Genomic DNA, 20393 nt, shown 5'->3' on the forward strand with positions numbered 1-20393 from the left:
TTGTCTTTAGGGAAATCCATCAACTCTGGACTCAGTGGATATGATAATTACCAGAGTCAATGATCAGACTCCAAGAGCCCACATGTATTTGGGAAGTTGAGGAAACAAAGCTCTGAGAACCCTCCATTTCTCAGGCTAAGGAAAAGATGCCCTTTCTCATTTGAACAAGGTCAGGGAGAAAGTTCTGGAAAGTGGCTCCCACCTTTGCAGAACATTCTGTCCAACCATGCTCACTTCACACTAGCCATGCCTAGGAAGAAACCTAGGGAAGACACCCTCTTCAGAGTGGCCCTCAAAGACCAACTGTCAGGGCATCTCGTGAGAATTGAAATTGTGTGAATGTGGCCACTTTCTAACATGAAATCAGGACATGCATTTCATCTCAATGTGCTCATCGTGTTAGTTTTGTCTTCAACGTCCAGTTTTCCACCTTGGAATGCTCTAGGTGCAGAACTATGCCCTTCCAATTAGGCAATAAAAACTTAATTAAAGCATGTATGTGAATATCATTATAATCTTAGTATCTATATATTATCCAAGAATTTTAAAGAATGATGTAGAGGTCAAAGAAAGATATTTTTTCAGCCTGCACAGTTTTAGTTACAGGTGAATATCATATAATAATGAAACCAATAAGAGCTAATGTGTCCAGGATTCATGATAGGGCAGTCCTTCATTTATGTGCTTCAAACATGTTATCATGTGAGTCCTATCTTCACAACAACACTGTAAAGGAGTATAGTAGCATCGCTCCTACTTTCAGATGAGAAAACCAGCACACAGGGAGACTGAGCAGGCTGCCCACAGTCAAGCAGCTCATTATTGGTGAACCAAGTATTTAAACGTGTGTGGTCTGGCCCCATATCATCTTTCACTCTGGTGATCTTTCTAGAGTTTCAGAACCTAAGTGAAAATTCTGGAGGAAAAAAGGAAAACAGTGAAGGTTTAAATTTTTCAGTGTAACACCTCTCACGCCATTATTAAAATTATTCTTACCTTGGGCATATATCAAAATACAAAGCATAAGAAAAATTCTAGCTGCTGGCATATTTTCTGACCTCAAGTGAGACTCAACACACATTTATTGAACAGATTTTGAATGCCAAAAGCAAGATTCTGAGTTATCCTATTAATTTGTGCTAGGCTGGCACCTGGGCAGCTCAGTGGTTGAATGTCTACCTTCGGCTCAGGTCATGATCCCAAGGTCCTGGGATCGAGTCCCACATTGGGCTCCTGTGGGGAGTCTGCTTCTCCCTCTGTTGTCTCTGCCTATCTCTCTCTGTGTCTCCCATGAATACGTAAATAAATCTTAAAAAAAAATTGCCCTATGATATGTGCTTAAGTGAATTCTCAGCCTTATTTACTTTCATTGATGTAAAAGGGAGGGGGCTTTGATTACAAATCTGCCTTCTAGCCTAAAACAATGCCCGAAGTTCTGTGTGTTTTAAATGAATTATCCAGGCAAAAGAAAAACATGTGTCTCTATAATATACTCATGCATGGTAACTCCAAAAAAGACAAAAATATTTCTAGGGTCAAGAAGGAATAATAATAAATGGCTAATTGTAAATTTTTTTTAAGTTTTAAAAGCCCAAATTCCAGAATAAAGAAATACAATCTTATTATTTACAGTATTTGGAAAAACAAAATCTAATTATTACTGAGGTACCCAAAGCTATTTGTTTGGAGCTACTTTAAGGAACTGATAAAAAGCATCTGTTGTTGTGTCATGTTTCCAACGCAAAAATGTGTGTGAAAGATAAGGTATGGATAAGGGTTGAGCCAAGAACACAGCCTGCTACACACCCTCTATAATAAATAGTATGTACTACCTAGTTCATCAGTGAACAGAACTATGCCTGGACCAGGTTTGCATTCTTATCCAAAATACATCCGACCCAGAGGCTCAATTACCCACGTTGTAGTATTTATCCCATCATCCTGCTTTGGCAAGTTTATCTTAATTTTATAGGCCATTTCCTGACCAAAATTTAGGAGTTATTTTAAACCACTAACCCCAAAAGGTCTTTAAGATCCAGGAAATAGTTTTAGCCATAATAAGATACAGAACAGAAATGCCTCATGGGGAGGCCAAGCAGCAGAGGCCCCCCAGGGTGGTGGCATGGGTGCTACAAGACATGGCGGTCACACACTGGGGGGCCAGTCCCACCACTTGCCTGGGTTCCGGCTGGCCAGCCCCTAAGCAAACCACCTGTGCACATTCTCAGCAGGCGTACGGGCATGAACAGAGCCATAAGGATGGCAAAAGCCCTGACTTACACATGGATAATCATGGGAAAACTCATGTCCCATGCCCTGAGGAGAAGAGGACCAGAAGGGACCAGCATCTTCTGTAGGCACCAGCTGCCCCCAATTCCCACCAGCCAAACCCTCTGCAAATGAACTCTCAAGCATCCTGACACTCCACATACATGCTTCTAGAACCTTCTTCCTGCTTCCCACCCTCCAGGTGGCACCGCAGGGCTAGAACTGAGATCACCAGTGGCAACAAAAACCAATATGAAAAGAAGAAAAGGAGAATTGTAAGAGTCATTTTTAATACAATGGTTCAGATTCTAAAGATATTTATTTATTTATTTTTGAGAGAGAGAAAGAGAGATAGGGCATGGGTGGGGGTGGGAAGGGGAGGGAGACAGAGAAGCAGACTCCCCGCAGAGTAGAGAGCCCAACATGGGGCTCTGTGCCAGGACTCTGAGATCATGATCTGAGCCGAAGGAGACGCTTAACCCACTAAGCCACCCAGGTGCCCAATGGTTCAGCTTCTCTTGGAAGGCAAACCAATGTCCCAGAACAGCAGGATTACCGCTCACCTGCATCAAGCAGCTGCCCCTGTAAGAAGAGAACAGACAAAACCTAAGGTCTCCAGAGTAGCCGCGGCCGCATCTCCTGTTAGAAATGCAGTTCTCAGGTGCACACCGCACCCACTGCTTCAGAAACTCTAGGAGGGGGGCCTGGCATCTCTGTTTCTCCAATTCCTCCAGGAGATTATGCTGTGGGCTCAAGAGCCAGGACTACTGGGACAGGTGACCTTCTGTGGTCTCCAGCCCCAACACCCTTCCTTGATGATAGAGCTACTTTGCTACTTATTCCTCAGAATTCGTTTTTAATTTAACCAAGAGAAGAGTGCCTGTCACTGCATAAATGCTTTCTAAACATTAACTCGTGTAATCTTCACATGTGTCCCCCCAAGCAAGACACTACTGCTATCCCCACTGCACAGATGATGAAATGTGAGTGAAGAGAGGGAGGTCACTGGCACAGGGTCACACAGCTTCAGAAGAGGCACAGCAAGAGATGCAAACCAGCACCCTTGTGTTCAACGACAGTGCCTGCAACCCCATCCAGAGCTTCTCTCCAGATTCTTTCCAAAAAGTTGTGTGAATGGATCCCTCTGGCCAAGCTTCCTACAGACTTAGACATTTCTTTTGCGTGGCTAAGTTTAGAGTCCTTGGAAGTAAGCTGACCTCTTAATATACAATTACTTCTATTTAAGATATAAAGTATTTTCCAAATGGACATTACCAAAAAAATGAGCCAAATTAAAGGTTCTGTGACCTTTTCTTTTCCTACTAAAACCTTGCATGTTATAGGTAAAAAAAGACAGTGATACACCTTCACTCAAGCTTTTATCCAAGCTTTTAAAATGTTACTATATTCTCTAAAAAAAATTCTAAAATGCAACTTGAAAGTTAAAGCTAATTAGGAAAAGGGGTACTTACATTTTAAAATGACATTTTAAAGCTGATGCAATTGGATGACATAGAAATAAGTACTCCTGTGTTCAAAATTGGTGACTAGTCACATAAAAGGATAATTATGGGGTTTTAGAATAAACTGTGATTGTTTTCTTCATATTACAAAAATATGAAATTTACTTTATAAAAAATTGTTAGAGATGTAAGTCAATGTTCCACTGATTAAAATATACATTAATATTTCTTTAATAGAAACAAATAATAACAAAAGAGTTATCCTTGGGTTTATTTGTAACATTCTGAGGCCTGCAGAATGCCCCCCATGCTATGCCACACATTAGGAATGTTCACTTCTCCAAAGTGAATACACACCACTACTCACTACTCCAGCCGCTCTGAACCTCCTTCATCTCCAGGTGTGAGTGGCTGCTGTGAAAAACTTGAGCAAGCAGCTCTGGAGACACTGAGAGTTACAACCAGAAATCCCTGAGTTTTGTTCATGATGAAGGAATATGTTTATTTTTCTAAAGCAGAAACTCAATAAAATTCTAACAATTTTCATGAAATGTCAAATACAGGAATACTGTGTCTCCAAATATTGTGCTGAGCTGGAAAACATTATTTAAATAGCTAACCCCTCTCTGAGAGCATGTGCAAATGGCTTTTCCTGTGGTCAGTATATTTGGTAAGATGAGAATAGAGCTACTGACATCGTATTGACTTCATCCAGTTCACAGGCAGTATCTCTTGCTGTTATCTGAGCACGAAAGAAATACCCACAGTACACATAGGTATTTATTCGGGAACAAACAATAGTAATTCCAAAGCTCTGAACTAAGTATTGATTCTAAGAGCAGTAAAAGATGAAGAGGTTGAAGAATTGTCCTTTATCAGCAGGAGATAAAACCAACATATTTGCAAAAGCCTCGCGGTATGGGAAATATCCCTTTCGTATCTGATCGGGCACTTTGCATTTATCTTTATCTTTTCTTTTACCACAAATCTAGCAAGCCTTAAAACTCAGATGACTAAAATGCTCTTATAGTGTGCGGATTAAACATTAAAAATAGGAAAGCTAGGAATATTACTAAACCACGGGATAAACTATTTACATAAAGAATTCAGCACTGTGTATATTTCCAAGTCATGTTTAGTCTGTCGTGCAATAACTACTCCAAATTCCAAACGAAGAGGAAACACCTTCATTTGGCACTAATTCTCTTTCTGTTCCTAACACTGCCATGGGGACGGCACAGCACTCACGTGAGCCAGCACACAATCGCACGGGGGCTCTTGCAGGGCTGGTGAGTGAACGCTCGCCAGAAACACTAGCACCAATTTCTAGTCATTAGTGATCTCCCTCCAGGAGTCAAGTGCTCCTCCACACAGTGGGGAATTTTAGAAAGAAGCTCTGTCCTGTGGTGTCTCGGAAGCCTCAGACATAAGACAATGAGGTCCCAGCCACTTGGCAGTGATAACAACCAACATCACTTAAGTGCTGAACCTGCTTCGGCTTCGGGCGCAGGACCGCGCAGAGGGAGGTGAAGGTTTTCACAGACATTGTATGACTGGTTAGGGACCTGAGGCTCAAAGAGATGACATCATCCCATGGAACACAAAGATTGGTCCTTCATGACAATCATCCAGCTTATGGGTTGGAGAGTGATGAAGAATCGGGCCAGATAAACTCCACGGATCCAGGTCATGAAGGCACGCAAACAAAGTCCAAATTAAAGCAGCACTGAGATAGCACTACTATGGATGGTGGCCCCAACCCAACACTGCCCACAGCCAATGCTGGTGAGGATGGGGAAAGGAACTCTCCCTCACTGCTGGTGGGAATGCAAACGGTGCGGCCACTTTGGGGTACAGCCTGGCAGTCACTCACAAGACTAAACATACTCTTGCCATACTGACCAGCAGTCAATCAGGTATTACCCACAGGAGTCGAGCACTTATGTCCACCTGAAACTCTGCAGCAGCTTTATTCACAATTGCCAGAACCTGGAAGCAGCTAAGATGCCCCTCAGCAGGTGCATGGACAAATAAACCGCAGTCCATCCAGCAAGTGCAACATTACTTAGTGCTAACGAGACAGTAGCTATGAAGTCACGAAAAGACACTAGAACCTGAAAGGAACATTACTCAGTGAAAGAAGCCACTGTGAGAAGGCCACATCCCACATGATTCCAACTCTATGACACTCCAGAAGAGATCAGAGTAGATGAGGGGTTGCCAGCAAGATGGGGAGGGGTGACCAGGAAGAGCACAGGGGGTTCTGGGGGGCAGTGAAGATACTCTGTGTAACGCCACAGGGATGGCGGCGTGTCACTGCACCTCTGTCCACACCCAGGGAATGCACAACACCAGGAGTCACCCTCATGTAAACTACAGACTCTGGGTGATGCTGATGTGTCATCGTAGGTCATCCATTTGGTGATAAATGTCCCGCTCTGGTGGGCAACATCAATAGAAGGGGAGGCAGTGTTTGCATCAGCAAAGGGGGGATACAGGCAAATCTTGGCACCTTCCTCTCAACCTGAAACTGCTCTATAGAAAATCAAGCAGGAAAAGACAAACAAAAACCAGCCCACCACAAAGGAGACCATTGGTTAGACGGTATGCAGCCACCGTCAGAGGCTGCCCGTGACCATCAGTGGGACCCCCGAAGACCACCAGCCACAGGACAACACGAGGAACTGGCTGGAGGGAGCCTGAGGCTGGAGGAAGCATGGGAGCCAGGAGGGTTCTGTGGCAAAACCCAGGCTGAAGGTGAATAGACCTGAAAGGGGGCCATAGCCTTGGGAGAAGAAAGCAGGTGGGGACGCTGAGAATCCCACAGAAAGAAGACATGGCAGCCTTGGTGACCGAGTGACACAGCGGTTAAAAAGAGACAGAGTGGAGCCCTGAGGTAAAGCCACCATGTCTAAGCTGGGTGTCAGGAGATACTGGGGTGTCGACGACCAAACGGCAGGAGTGGGGATGGGCAGTCGGTATGGGTAAGACATTAAGTTCAGCTTGGAACACATTTGCTAAGTCTGAGACCAAAGCCAAGGTGACATGTCCCATGGGAATGTTGAAGATCCTAGGCTGGAGTTCAAGAAAAAGGTTTGGAACCCCCTTCATGGAATAAGAAATCATGAGAGCAGATCTCCTCAGCTAGAGAAGGAGAGAGGAGCCCACTGGCCGGACCCCACAGCATACCCCCACGAAGGATCTGGGCAGAGGAAGAAGGAAGAAACAGAAGGAAAGCTGGGAGAGACACATGTCACTGGATTAAGACCAGGAGAACAATAGAGGGAAACACAGGATGCAACCAGTTCACCATGTACCAGACTATAAAAATATTAACCCCAAGTAATTCTTACAGCGTTCAATGCCTCAAAAGAAATTAACCATTGAAACGTGTCCTGGTTTATATCCTCTTTCATTGTATGCCTAAGAATGGTAGGAATATGTCTTTTGTATTGTTCTACAGTCAACATTTTTTAGTGGTTGTTTAATAATAGCAGGAAGAACAATGCTCTATGATATTTTCGGCATCCTATTGTTGCTTTTGTTTACTCTATCTCAAGAATTCAAAATACTCAATCTGCTTGAGAGGTATTTTAATGAGATTAATCCTTTTTAAATTTCTGGAACAAATGTTCTAACAAACACTGTCTATACTTCTTCAAAACAAGTATTATAACTCAATTCTTGATGCCCTCCGGATTTCTACAACACAACGATTTGTTCTAGAGAGTCACTTGTGGGTTCAATTTGTCTGCAAAATCTTTACAAGCTCTTAACTAAGTAACTGAATTTATAAAGTCATGGCCATCCTTACTGGTCCCAAGACATTGCCCACAGTCTTGTTAATGAATAATGCAGGGTTTTGTGAATTCCCTCATGTCCTTGCCCAAGTGAGGGTAGGTTTTCTGGGTCAGTTCCTAAAGGCACTCCAGCATAGAATCAGCCATCCATGTGGCAACCTTCCAAACATCCCAATGTACCTGCAGCCTCAGGAAAGGGCTCTGGCTGGGTGCTTCTTACCACTGGTCACGTAGACCAGTCCCTCAATGTCTCTACCCCTCGGGGCGGGGGGCGGGGGGGGGGGAGTTCAGCTACCGCAATTGATAAGAGAAGCCATGGCATCTTGGTATCTCAAAGGAGGGAGCCTTAGGGTCATTTTTAAATGCAAAGACCAGTAGGTCTATGAAAGGACAGGTAGATTCATCATACTTCTGAGTACAATGCACCATAACTACTCATGAAAGCAATACGCTGAGCTCATAGTTCCTGTTTCTCCCTCACATTTGGAGGCAGATGTCCTCCTAGAAGTTCCTCTGAGTTTTGCAAAGCTGATTAGGTGCTCACAGGGCCCTTGATTTACCTTGCCTTGTCTGACTTGTGGCTCAGCATTTGTTGCCAAACTGCAAGCTTCCTGGAGGCAGAGTGGGTCTCATTCACTGTTGCCTGGCCAGGGCCAGGCAGAATGCAGGGTATGCAAGAAGGCCCAGGGTGCATGTGTGGAAAAAAGGAAGGAAAGGATGGCCCCCTGGAAGAAGGGACAGATCTGCCAAGGGATCAGAGGTACTTCCCTTCTGGTCCAATTCTATACATAAGGAACATAATGGTTTGGGTTACATCTTCACCAGTATCACTCCTGACATATTGAGCTGATGTTCATTGTCACTGGGCCCAGAGGAGAGACCAACCTTCTCATTTAAACGACATTTGCCACAGAACAGAGTCCATACTCACACGGGAACTAAATGTCACTTCCCTTGGGTTCTGGGTCACTGAGCTCCATGAGAGTGAGTAATGGTGTGAACATGCCAATACCAGTGGGCAGGCATCACCGCACTTCTAGGCAAGTTCACACTTCTGATCCTGAGAAATCCTCTGTTGACAGGGGGGTCACACAGACTGAGAGAGAGGAGTCTGAGGCTGCATGCCATAGAGACAATTCCCTCCAATCTGACTGCATAACTCAGAACACAGGGCATCCCCAACCCTAACACTCTGAGCACACTTCTATCTCAGGCTTGAACTCTTGTCCTCCTTTCTTGCTTCAGAAACATAAGTTGGGGAAGGGAGTCAGAATAGACTGGGCATGGGGAAAAAAATCACTGGCTCAGAAAATCCATCTAGTAAATGAACAATATGACCATGGCAGATACGGTCAAATATAAAATCAAATAGGCTTTCACTGGGGGGGGGGGGGGGGAGGGAGGGGGAGGAAAGTGCAATTCTTGCCCAGCACAGGTGATGTTTGGACAGGTACACATGTAGGTGAATTGTGATTCAGATTCTCTTTCAAAGGCATAGGGTAATCCAAGAATCCCTCTTATCATTCAAACGTATTTTTAATGTATTTTAAAATGCATTTTGCTAGGATCAATATTGGAGCTATTTCAACTTTTTGGTTCCAAACAGGTAATTTTGGGAAATGGTAAGTAAAAAAATGTTCTTGATGACATAAAAAGTGAAATGATTTTAAAAATTAGATAAATTAGTACATTTAAATGGATTTTCTTGCATAGCCATAGGTTATACCCATATCTCTCTACTTAAGCCAGGAAAAACAAAGTGTAAAGATAACTCCTGCTGAGTCAGTTGGTGACTGATCAGAGGGTGTCACCCATGTGCCAGGTATCTGAAAACACTATAGGACACCCTGAGGTTTAGAGCCAAGCCAGTGGACAGGAATGTGCTTGGGCCTCAGAGAATAATTAAAGGGAAGTAAAATAATCCCAAACAACAGCAATGAGTTTGACTTCCCAGGCAAGAGCAGTCCCCATAAGCATGTGGCTTGTTCTTTAAAGTCCTAGCTGTTTGAAAAGCGAGTTCTTATAATTAGCTTGCTAGTATTATCAACCAGAAAATCTAAGTCCAAACAGAGGTTCGTATTTCCAAATAGAGAACTTTCTCTCATTTTCTCATCATCAAGTTTAGCAACTTCTCCTTGGAAGTACTAAATCTTTTGGTCACTATTTCTACACCCAAATAAAGACTCCTCTTTTGAAAGTATTTTGTCATCTTTACTGGAGAGCGTTTAAACAACTGAGTATGGTGCTTGGCTGGACTCAGGGCTGGGAGAAACTGTCTGAAGTTAATTGCTGCTGTGATCTCTAGTCCTTTCAAAGGCCAATGAAGGAGCTGCCAGTAAAGAGTCAACCTTGCCCTGGGATGAGATGCGTGTGCATACTCCTGGCTCATTCTGGCATGTAACAGTTAATACATTTTATATGCAGTGGAGTCTGAATATCATTCCTCCAGGAGAGAAGGGAAAACAAACAAACAAACAAAACTTAAGAGCAAGATTAGGATCTGAAACGGTAAAACAATAAGTAGGAAATGTGGCAAAGTAGCAAAGTAATTTTTAAACCCTGTGGGGGTGGGGGGAGAATGCAAAATGCCTTTAGAAGCCACACTTCCTAGGGGTTTTGTCTCCAAGGCTTTCACACCGGGGACCAGCCGAGGTCTTTATTCTGTCTAAGAGGAAGGAAAAAAAAAGAAAGAACAACAGTACATCAAGGACGGTCCAGAGCTGGAAGCCTGTACTCCTGCAAGCCCAGCTCCCAGATCCTTTCCGGGCAGGCACACAGCCGGAGGAAATGAAAACTAGGAAAACAGTTTGTGCTTAGAACAATAAGATGGAGTTTCATTTTGGTTTCACACTCAAATATAATGTGGTCATAATTTTTTTTTTTAATGTGCATTAACACAAGGCAACGAGTCGAGTTTGGTTAAGGTTTTGAAAGTGCACTACACGAGAGCCCCACTTCTGCTCTCGAGCGTGCTTCAGCCACGGAACAGCCGTGGGAAAGCACAGACACAGCTGTTTCCAGGCGAACGGCCCAGCACTGCTCGGCATCACCCAGCACAGTCGCCCAAGCACGGGAGGAACACGTCCAAAGCGACTCCCCGGCACGAGTGCGGGTTCGCAGCGGCGTGGGGCGCGCGTGCCCCCCCCGCCCGCACCCCCGCACCCCCCCCCCCCGGGCGCCCGGGGCAGGTGAGGGCGCCGGGCCGCTGAGGCCCCCGCAGCGCGAGTCCAAGTCCCGCAGGCTCCCGGGCACGCTCGCCGCGCCGTGCGCACCGGCTCGGTCCGCTTGCCCAGGGCCCCGGGGACGGTCTCCCCCTCTCCCGACCCGGCCCGGCCCACAACAAAGGAGGCTCCCTAAGGGATGCGGGATGCAGCCCGCCGGGGCCACGGGCCCGGGGCGGCGCGGGGAGGGCACCCGGCCCGGCCCCGCGCGACCCCGGGGGCGGGCGGGCGGCTCGGCCCGGGGACAAAGGGGCCGCGCGGGGCTCCCGGGGCGCGGGGCGGGACGCCGGGGAGCGGAGCCGGCTGGGGACTCACCTTGGCGGCGGCCCGGCTGCGCTCCTCGTGGAGCAGGAGGGCGGCGGGCAGCAGCAGCAGCCACACGCCGAGCCGGGGCCCCATGCTGGCGCGCCCGGGGCGGCGGGGGCCGGGGGGGCCGGCGGCCGGCGCTCGGGGGCCGCGGCGGGCGGCTGGAGGGCGGAGGGCCGGGGCGCGGGCGCTGCGCACCGTCCCGGGCGCGGCCGCTCGCAGCGGAGACCTGAGCGCGGCCCGGCGAGCTCCCCAATTTGTTGGCGCTGCCCCCTCCCCTCCGCGGCGCGCGGGCGGCGTCTCAAAGGGGAGGACCCTGCGGCGCGGGTAAGAGGCGGCGGGAGCGCGCGGCCCGGGGACTGTGGCCGCCGCGCGCCGGGACGCCAGGGCTCCGCGCTCCGCACCCCGGCGGCCGCCGCGCGACCCCGCGCCCCTGCGCCCCCGCGCCCCGCGCCCCGCGCCCCGCGCCCCGACCAGGTGCCCCGAGGGCCGAGGCTTCGCCGCCGCGCAGCGGGCCGGCTCCCGGAGCGCCGGATGCGAGCCGACGGCCCCTGACGCCGGGCCGAGGTGAGGGCGGCCGCGGGGACGCCGGGCCCGGGCCGGGGCCGAGGCCGAGGCTGGGACCGGGGGCGCCCGGCGCAGGCCGGGGCCGCGCTGCGCCGAAGGGGGGCGGGGGGCGGGGGCGGGGGCGGGGGGCGCCGAGCGGGGGGCCTAGGTGCGGGCTCCCGCTCCTCCTGCCGGGTCCCCGAGCGGCTCCGGGGCAGCCCTGCGGGGATGGGGGCGCACCCGCCTGGCCGCCTCCCGCGGAAGGAGGCCCGCGGCGAGGATGCTCCCGCCCCAGCCTCCGCTAAGCCCGCTTTGTGCCTCGCCCTGCAGGCGAGGAGGGACCGCGCGGAGCCCGGAGCGGCCGGGCCAGGAGCATGGACCGACACCGGTGCTCGGCGTCCAGCCCTGCCCTGCGACGGTAAGCGACCTTCCTGCGGGGGACCGGGAGGGGGCCCGGCGCGGACCTCGACCGCCAAGCCGAGGCCACAGGCTCATGGCGCTCTCTCCCCTCTCTCACCCAGGTGGCTGCTGCTGGGGGCTGTGACAGTGGGGCTCCTGGCCCAGAGCGTCCTGGCGGTGAGTCGTGGGCCCCGGGCGTGGGCTCTGACTGGTGCTGGGGACAGTGGAAGGGACACCGAGTGGCCGTGCCAGGAGGCAGCGCATGCGTGCTCACCTGAGTGTGCATGTGTGAGCTCACCTCTGTGTGCAGCCCTGACCCTGTCCCGGTTCGGACAGAGCTGCTTTGCCCAGAGAACTTCTCAAGTTTGCCTTGCCGTGGGTTCCCCCACTCGAGACCTGTGTGTTACAGGCCGTGCCCCCCCCCCACACACACACACACAGCCAGTAATTTAAAACATAGCCTGTGGCATCCTCTGCTAAGCTAGAGAGTGAAACCCTGGCTTCCTAGACGGAAGACTGTCAGTCACATGGCGATGAGGGGCCAGGGTACCCAGAAGAAACACGTTTGTGGTGCTGGGAAGCGGGTGTCTAGATTCCATCCTTGGCAGAGAGTTTTCTGGTGCTTTTAAATGAGAGGCTTTGGGGGAATGGGCAGAGCAGGAGGAGACCAAGACAGCAGTGTACTGTGTTTTAACCCATGTGAGTGAAGAATGGCAGAAACCCTATGTTTTCTCCCAAGTCTTAGCCAGGGTGGAAGGTGCTAAGGTGCATTCAGGGCTGCTCTGCCCTGTTGTCTGTGTGCTTGGGATTGCACTGTAGAATTTCGTGAATTGTGTTTAAATAGTTGGAGCCACTTTCACTGAGCTTGACATAAGGAGGCTGACAAGCCACAGGTTTGGCCGTCCCTTCAGTCTCGGACACAGATGTTTAAACTGGGACCAAAAATGGAAGGAATGCAGTGTCCCCCACCGCACCCCCCCATCCCCACTCTAACCCAGTACCTGATTTCCCAGGTGGTTCTTGAAGGTTCCCTGTGGGGGTAGAGTGCAAACACAGGACCACGGGAAGCCGCATTTGTGGTTTGATTGAAATTCTGTTATTTTCATTGTTCTGTCCTCATGTGAAACAAACAAGGATTTTCAAGGCAGTGATTGAAAAAGAGCTACTCTAGCTTGGAAAGGACCCTTAGCCTCACTTTTCTGCCTTCTGCTCCAGTTCCTGGCACAGACTGGGAAGTCAGAAGAGGAATCCATAGACTTTTACCAGAAAGACCAGGCCAAAGCTTTCAGAAAGCTCAGATCTGACTCTTTCCTTTTCACATGTCCTGATAGCACCTACACACTGTAATCACTGACTCTCGTGGTCCTTATGCACATGCACAACATATAGGACTTGGCCCAGTGTATGAGTCAGAGCAGCACACGCGCTCCCAAAGGAGGGGGATAGAGAGGACAGCTCTGCGACATGCTGAGAGTGTATGCACTCACTGGTTGCACTGACTTCACGCCCCCTTGGCCCCTAGAACCACTTTTGTAATACCGTGTTTTCATTCCTGGGCATGGTGAAAGTCTGATGAATTATATCTGGGACTGATCCTAAAACTGCTAGAAAGGGCTTGTGGGCGGAAGACTGGGGTACACACAGATATCTGGCCTGGTCTCCCAAATCCTGAATCCCAGTATTTGCACCTAGAACAGGAAGAGAATATTCACCTACGTGTTACAGAGGCAGGTGCCTACCTCTGTGCCTTCCTCCCAAACCCCTTCTCTGCTCTCTGATTCTTGGGCGGGACCGAGAACATTTTTGGTCTGGCAGTGCTTCTCAGAGAGCTCACCTTGGAGCCTTGTGCCCAACTGGGGAGACTGGTTAAAACTTCAGATCTCTGCTCTGAGTCTAGATGAACTTCTTTTTCTTTTTTTCTTCCTCCAAATCTAGACCTTATGATCAGATTCTCTGGGGTGGAGCCTGGGAGTCTGCATTCTACTAGATGCCAAAGTTTGGGAAGCACTGAATTAGAGTATTGAGTTGGGAGACAGTTGGAGTCACTTGCCATTTTGAGTCATTTTACTAGAGACATGGGTTATATATTCTTCAACAGAGACACAATTTGTTATATTCAACCATGAATCTTCTACTTACTAACTTTTTATTGATTACTGGCTTTAATAACTATTACTCATGAAATAATTCCTTGATCCTTCACTCTATCCATTGAGAAATCTGTCTTAGTCGTGGCAAGTTCATCTCCTCCACTACATGTTTGCCATGCTCAAGAACCCTGTCTCCTTGCCCATTTGTCCCAAGGACTCTTCTCCATAGGTAGGTCAAGCCAGTAAAAAAAAAAAAAAAAAAAAAAGGCGTGGGAGCTACTCCCTGTGGTTTGGAGTGCTTTGTAGCAGAAGCAGCCGAAAATGGTTATCGAAAAGAATAGCCAATTATTTTTTAAATTAATTTATTTTTAAAAAAATGTTTTTAAACTCAACTAACGTATAATGTATTACTAGTTTCAGATATAAAGTTCAGTGATTCATCAGTCTTCTATAACACCCAGTGCTCATCCCATCATGTGCCCTCCTTCATGCATGCCATCACCCAGGTACCCCCTCTCCTCACTCCCCTCCCCTCCAACAAACCTCAGTTTGTTTCCTATGATTAAGAGTCTCTTATGGTTTCTCTACCTCTCTTATTTTATCTTGTTTTATTTTTTCCTCTCTTCCGCTATGATCCTTTGTTTCATTTCTTAAATTTCACATATGAGTGAGATCATATAATTGTCTTTCTCTGATTAACTTATGTCACTCAGCATAGACAATTATTTTTTTAAAGGCTTTATTTTTAAGTAATCTCTACATCCAATGCAAGGCTTCATCTCACAACCCTGAGATCAAGAGTCACTCATTCTACCAACTAAGCCAGCCAGGCGCCCCTTTTTTTTCTTTCAAAGAGAAAGTAGACAGTTATTCAATGAATATTTCCTATCAGCCAATCTGTGTGCCATCCAGGCCTCATGGGAAACACATCTACCTGAGTGGGTAACTGTTGTTACCCCCATTAGCAGATGAGAAAACAGAGGCACACAGTGTTTACACAGTGTTTACACAGCTTGCTCACAGGCTCTCTCTCTGTAAGTGCAGGTGTGGGATTTGAACCAGCACCTGCCTGCTAAGTTACTGAGGATCACTACTACTGGAAGTCAGTAGTGAGGATGCTGCTGAGTTTTAGTCTTTGAGTCTTCTGGTTCTGCTTTCTCTTTGCTCTTGACCGTGACTAACAGAGCAAAGCCCACACCCTGGATTGTAGAAAGGGAAATATGGCTCCTCCTCCCATGCAGCTCTTCTCTGAAGAGTAGGAGCCCAGAGCAAGGTTGAAGTGATATAATCGGATGTCCAAAGGGAGAGAAGGGAGCAGAAGCCCTCCTGGTCAGCCTGAGGTCAGGGCCCAACATGGACATGCATGCTCTGTGCAAGTTGCCCTTCCTGAAGGCACCCTGCCTTGGGTACAGTGCCAGGGCGCTGAGCACTTACACAAATGGCATGTCCTACGAGGCCTGTTGCCGAGGGGTCACCATGCAGGACACTGAAGGCAGATCCCCAGGGACCACAATGAGTAGCTGTATTACAGCACCAGCACTCACCAGACCCCTCCCCCCTGGCCAGCCCTCCACCCCCACCCCACAGTGGGCCTGTGAGTAGGGACACGCACCTTCAGAGCGGGGCTATTGGATGAGTGGACACACAGGCCCCAGCCCAGAGCTTGGCAAGGAGTGAGCGCACCAGGGTCTACTGGGCCTGTGTGAGGGAAGGTTCCTGAGGCCGAGCCACCATGGGGACTTGGAAGCTCTCTTTGCAGCCTCTGTAGAGGATTGTTGTTTATCTCTAGAGATGGGGCAACAGCCTTGAAGATCTGTGAGACCAGTCAGCTGTGATTCTGGGAGGAAGAGAATGCCAGAGAACAAAGATTCTCTGAGATCAAATACGCTGTGGGCTGGGCTGACCTCATGACCTCGAGGGGAGATTGGCCACACACTCCAGATTCCCACAGGTGTTAGGGTAAGGCCAGGAGACCTGGAATGCAGGTGCCGTGTACCCCAGGAAATGCTGGACTCTACTTTGCCTTCAGCATCAGCTGCAATTTCCAGGCCTCTCCCAGGGTTCCATGCCCTGAAAAATTCACTAATTCACTTGATGCTCCTGCGAGCAGCCACACCTTTCCCTCCCCCTAGCCAAAAAAAGGACAATCTATTCTGAGGTTTTCTCTTCTCCTTTGGCTTATTGATCAGTTGTGAAGAATGTGTTGTACTAAGATGCTCCTGTGCTCTGTGAAGGAATCCATGAGACCATGTCTCTCCCCAATTTCTGAGAGCACTAGTCCTATTGTTCACAATTAGGGCCCCTAACAAGAGGGGAAGTATCACAGGGTTCCTCCTCTGTTAATGGAAAAACAAGCATGAAGCATGTGTCCAGCTCTGGAGGCCAGGAAAGCTCCCTAGGTGGCCAGCATGACTTGGCCATAGTAAATAACACGAGGAATTTCTCATAACCTCACATAACTAAATGTGGCTGCAGAGGGTGGACAGAGGGGACACAGCCCTTGAACTGTCCTTGGGACTATTTGGAGCCAGAGAGAGAGGGATAAAGTGAAAAGTTCTAGAATAGAAAACAAAGACTTTGCTAAAATAGTAAATCAAAGGATTATCTTTCTGGGGAGAGGATTAAGAATGGGTGACTGGCTTCCCTTAATAACAGAGACGATTTGAGGAAAAAGCAGAGGTGCAGTGTGGAGACACCTTCAACATTATGTTTGATGATGTAATGGAGCCTTCATGACACAGAAGGCAGTTTTGGATCATCTCATTCTTTCACTCTGAGAGCTTTAGTGAAAGGTCTGGAATTGGCCTCTTGCTGTGTCTTCTGGGGTCGATGGGCGTCATCACTACTGCCAAGGTGATAGGTGAAGTCTGGAACCCCGGCCTTGGCTGATTAGGCTGGTAAACCAGGCAGCCTGTGCAGTGGCTTGTGGCCTCTGGGGCCACTGACTACACAAAGTCCTACTAACTGGCTGTGTGACCCCAGGTCAAGTCACTTAACTCCTTGGCTCTGGGACATGGAGACATGAAACGTTGTGCTGTATGGGATCACCTGGCTCTAGGACATGGAGAAAGGTGAAACGTTGTGTTGTATGGGATCACTTGACTCTGGGACATGGGGAAGGTGGAATGTTGTGTTGTATGGTATCCGTGCTGGGGTGCTCCAGGTGGTCAGGGCACTCACACCTGCTGTAGGTGCTCCCCTGTGTGGTGAGCTGGCCCCCACCCTTCCCAATTGTGACACTGGGATGGAAATACTTTTCCAGGTAAGCATGTGTGTTGCTGCAGGATGTGACTTAAAAATAAATATGCTGCAGTAGGCATTTTATCTTCAGGATGTGAGAAGCTTCCCTGCCCCATGAGTGAGGCTGCCTCTTGAAGTCTTGAGTTCTTTTGTAAATCCTGCCCCTCTAAGTGCAGTGTGGTTGGTATCCTGGGTTGGATTCTAGAAGAGAGAAAGAACGTTAACGGGAAAACTGGCAAAATTCTAATATAGTCTGTAGTTTATTAATGTACTCATGTGAATTTCTGGTTCTGATGAAATGCACCGAGGTTATATGAGGTTGATGTAGTCATCATTCTGGGTGAAGGGTGTTCAGGGACCCTCTGTGCTATCTATGCAGCTTTCCTGCAAATCTAGATTATTTCCAAGCAAACACCTGCTCCTAGAAGCCACTGACCAGCCCCATTAGGTGTGCAGTAAACCAGGCGAGTGAGTGTAAGAGAAAGCTGAGAAGCAGTGGGTCTTACACTAGTGAACAGCTGATATGACCAGCAAGAGTGAAATATGGTTCCATCTTTTCTGTAATAGACTAAGTAACAAAGGGCACTTCTGTGTGCTTAGAAATACAGCAGCAGTGGCCTCTGCCTGGCGAAGGAGCTTTTGTCCTCCTAACTTGGGTGGAGTGCTTTATGGAAACAGTGCAGGAAAGGCATCCTGATGGAGTTTCCACAGCTCAGCCTGTTTAGGGGGTCCAGGGGTGAGCTACAGTAGCCTCCCTCTTCTTGACTGCCTGACCGGGGAGGAAACATCGCAGACCTTGTGATGCATGACAGATTTGCACGATGGTGTCGCTTTCAGACAGACGTTAAATTTTGCTTGCTCACACCCTAGTTCTTACTAATATGGCACACCAGCATCCATAGGTCCACGGGCACTGCATTAAAAGGAGAGCCCACCCCTTCCTCCTCACCTATAAAACCCTGTGAACAGCAGGGATGGGAAGGTGGCTCTACCTGGATGTCCAGGGTCCAGGAGCCCCACCTCTGTGTGCTCCTTGCATTACTAATAGCCCCATTGTGGAGTTTAGAGTGCCATGGGCCACATCTCCAATTGGCCACAACCTCCACTCCAGTAATGAGCTAGGGAAAGGGCCAAGAACAAGGATGGCTGCTGGACAGTGGCTGTCACCTTACACATTTGCCTGTATCACCACCTGCAGGAATAGAGAAGCCTCTGGCTCCTAGCCCTGGCCAGTTCTGTTCTGTAGCTTCTCACACACCCTGTGTCCTCACTGTAGCCCACAGCCCCAGGCACACGAAGGACACCCTGCCCCCTCACTATCAGAGAGCCCAGATGTCAGAGGCCAGTGCCCTGCTAGAGCTTCTGTCCCTTGGAATGGAGACCCATTTAAGAGTCTGAAGTGTCTGTCCTCTCATATAGCTGGGACTTTTAAATTATCATTAGATATTAATGATTTTAAATCATCATCTGTAACATGCATAGACATTAAACATTTGTCTTCACTCATCCTCTACGTAATTGGTGCTCTCACAAATCAAAGTGGAGGGCATGTTTGATCTTCCCTCTGGGATTTGTGCGATGCTGGGTCCTATGCCCCAGGCCCTGGGATGCAGTGAGCCCTCAGTAAAGTGTCTGTTCTAGCAGTGAGCAAGGATGTAGTTAGCTGAAAGTATTCAAACAGATCCTTTGGATGAGGAATACAGTCATGGAACAAGTAATAAAAGATTGAACTGTAGCTTTTCTCACTGTGTTTTTTTTTTTGGGGGGGGGGTTGGGTTTTTTGTTTTGTTTTGTTTTTCTTTTTGTTTTTTTTTTCCAAATTAAATGCTGCCCCCACTGGACACAGCTAACCGTGCATGATGATAAAGGAAGCATTGATCTCTCTGTGAAAGATTTGCATTTTTTCCTAAGAATTGTTTCAGCTCCACCCATAAAATTCCTATTTTGCTGCTTTTGCCCAGTTCAGTGATCTCCCACGTGGGAACTGAAGAAGAATGTGTGTTATGGAACACCACAGACCAATTTTCTGGTACCTGGTAGAAATTACATAATAAGATGTTTTTTCTGCATGTCGAGCACTTTTAGATCTGTGACTGTGTTTGCAGAGTGCTGGGGTGCACGAGGACAGAGGACATCTCCCTGGGATGCCTTCAAGGCCCCAGCCTGTCCATCAGGAGAGATGCTGGTTAGCAGTGGCCAGGCAGTAACAACACAGTGCTGTGGGGAAGTAGGGATGCAGGAAACCAGCCAGCGCCACGGCCCCTCTGGGCAGACCCCTCCCCACACCCACATTTGTGGGCAATTGTTCCAAGCTGGGGAAAAGGGAGAGGCTCATGGGAGGGCTTGTGAAGTCTCCTGAAATCTACATCAGAAGGAGTAACCCCAAAAGGTGCTTCTAGAGTACCAGAACACCGAGGAACAGCTAAAGTATCCCAGAAGAGAAACATGACAGCTCCTGCCTGCAGATCACGTTGGTACCGGGAACAGAGCTAAGCTACCATCACACATTACCCGCTAAATGCCCACTGCACTGCAGTCACCCCACTCTATAGGCATGCAGACTGAGGCATGCACAGGTTAGGGCACTTGTTACAGACTGTAAGGAATGAGGTTGGGAGTGAAGCCCAGGACTTGGTTATTCCAAAATTTCTGCTCTTAACCACTGTGCCAGGCTGACAAATCTCCAGCCGTAGAATATGAATACATGTTCAAAGTATGTGAAGTGTGGGGTATGTAAAATGTACATGTGTATATTATGTCTAAAATATATGTACGTTATTTATGTGTGTGGAGTATGGGTGGGTGATAGATGTAGATGGTAGCTAGAAAGATGTAGATGGACGATAGACTGGTGGATGGATTATGGGTGTAGGTGGTGATAGATTATAGAGAAACAGAGAGATGGATAGATAGGTAGATAAGCAGGTGGATAGACGGTGGGTAGAGACAGGCCAACAGCCAGACGGGTGATAGATGGTGATGATTATAGATAGACATCAAGAGGAGCCAGAAACAGGACATAGAGCTGGCCTGTGCCCCCACATAGACACCCGGCCCCGG

The 20393-nt window shown here is 48.4% G+C and overlaps 2 protein-coding genes across 2 annotated transcripts in view; one reads left to right on the forward strand and one right to left on the reverse strand.

The window, feature by feature from the left end:
• Positions 1-11193, reverse strand: part of COL4A1 (collagen type IV alpha 1 chain) — a 136422-nt gene extending 125229 nt beyond the window's left edge. The window contains exon 1 of the mRNA XM_055335740.1: positions 11068-11193. Coding sequence (XP_055191715.1) covers positions 11068-11151 — 84 coding nt within the window. The 5' untranslated portion in view covers positions 11152-11193. The remainder of the gene's footprint in view (positions 1-11067) is intronic.
• Positions 11194-11293: 100 nt separating this feature from the next.
• The window catches only part of COL4A2 (collagen type IV alpha 2 chain), a 169740-nt gene continuing 160640 nt past the window's right edge, over positions 11294-20393 (forward strand). The window contains exons 1-3 of the mRNA XM_055335741.1: positions 11294-11625; positions 11935-12022; positions 12126-12180. Coding sequence (XP_055191716.1) covers positions 11979-12022; positions 12126-12180 — 99 coding nt within the window. The 5' untranslated portion in view covers positions 11294-11625; positions 11935-11978. The remainder of the gene's footprint in view (positions 11626-11934; positions 12023-12125; positions 12181-20393) is intronic.

This window comes from Nyctereutes procyonoides, unplaced genomic scaffold (assembly GCF_905146905.1).
Source record: "Nyctereutes procyonoides isolate TBG_1078 unplaced genomic scaffold, NYPRO_anot_genome, whole genome shotgun sequence".
Taxonomy (NCBI): domain Eukaryota; kingdom Metazoa; phylum Chordata; class Mammalia; order Carnivora; family Canidae; genus Nyctereutes; species Nyctereutes procyonoides.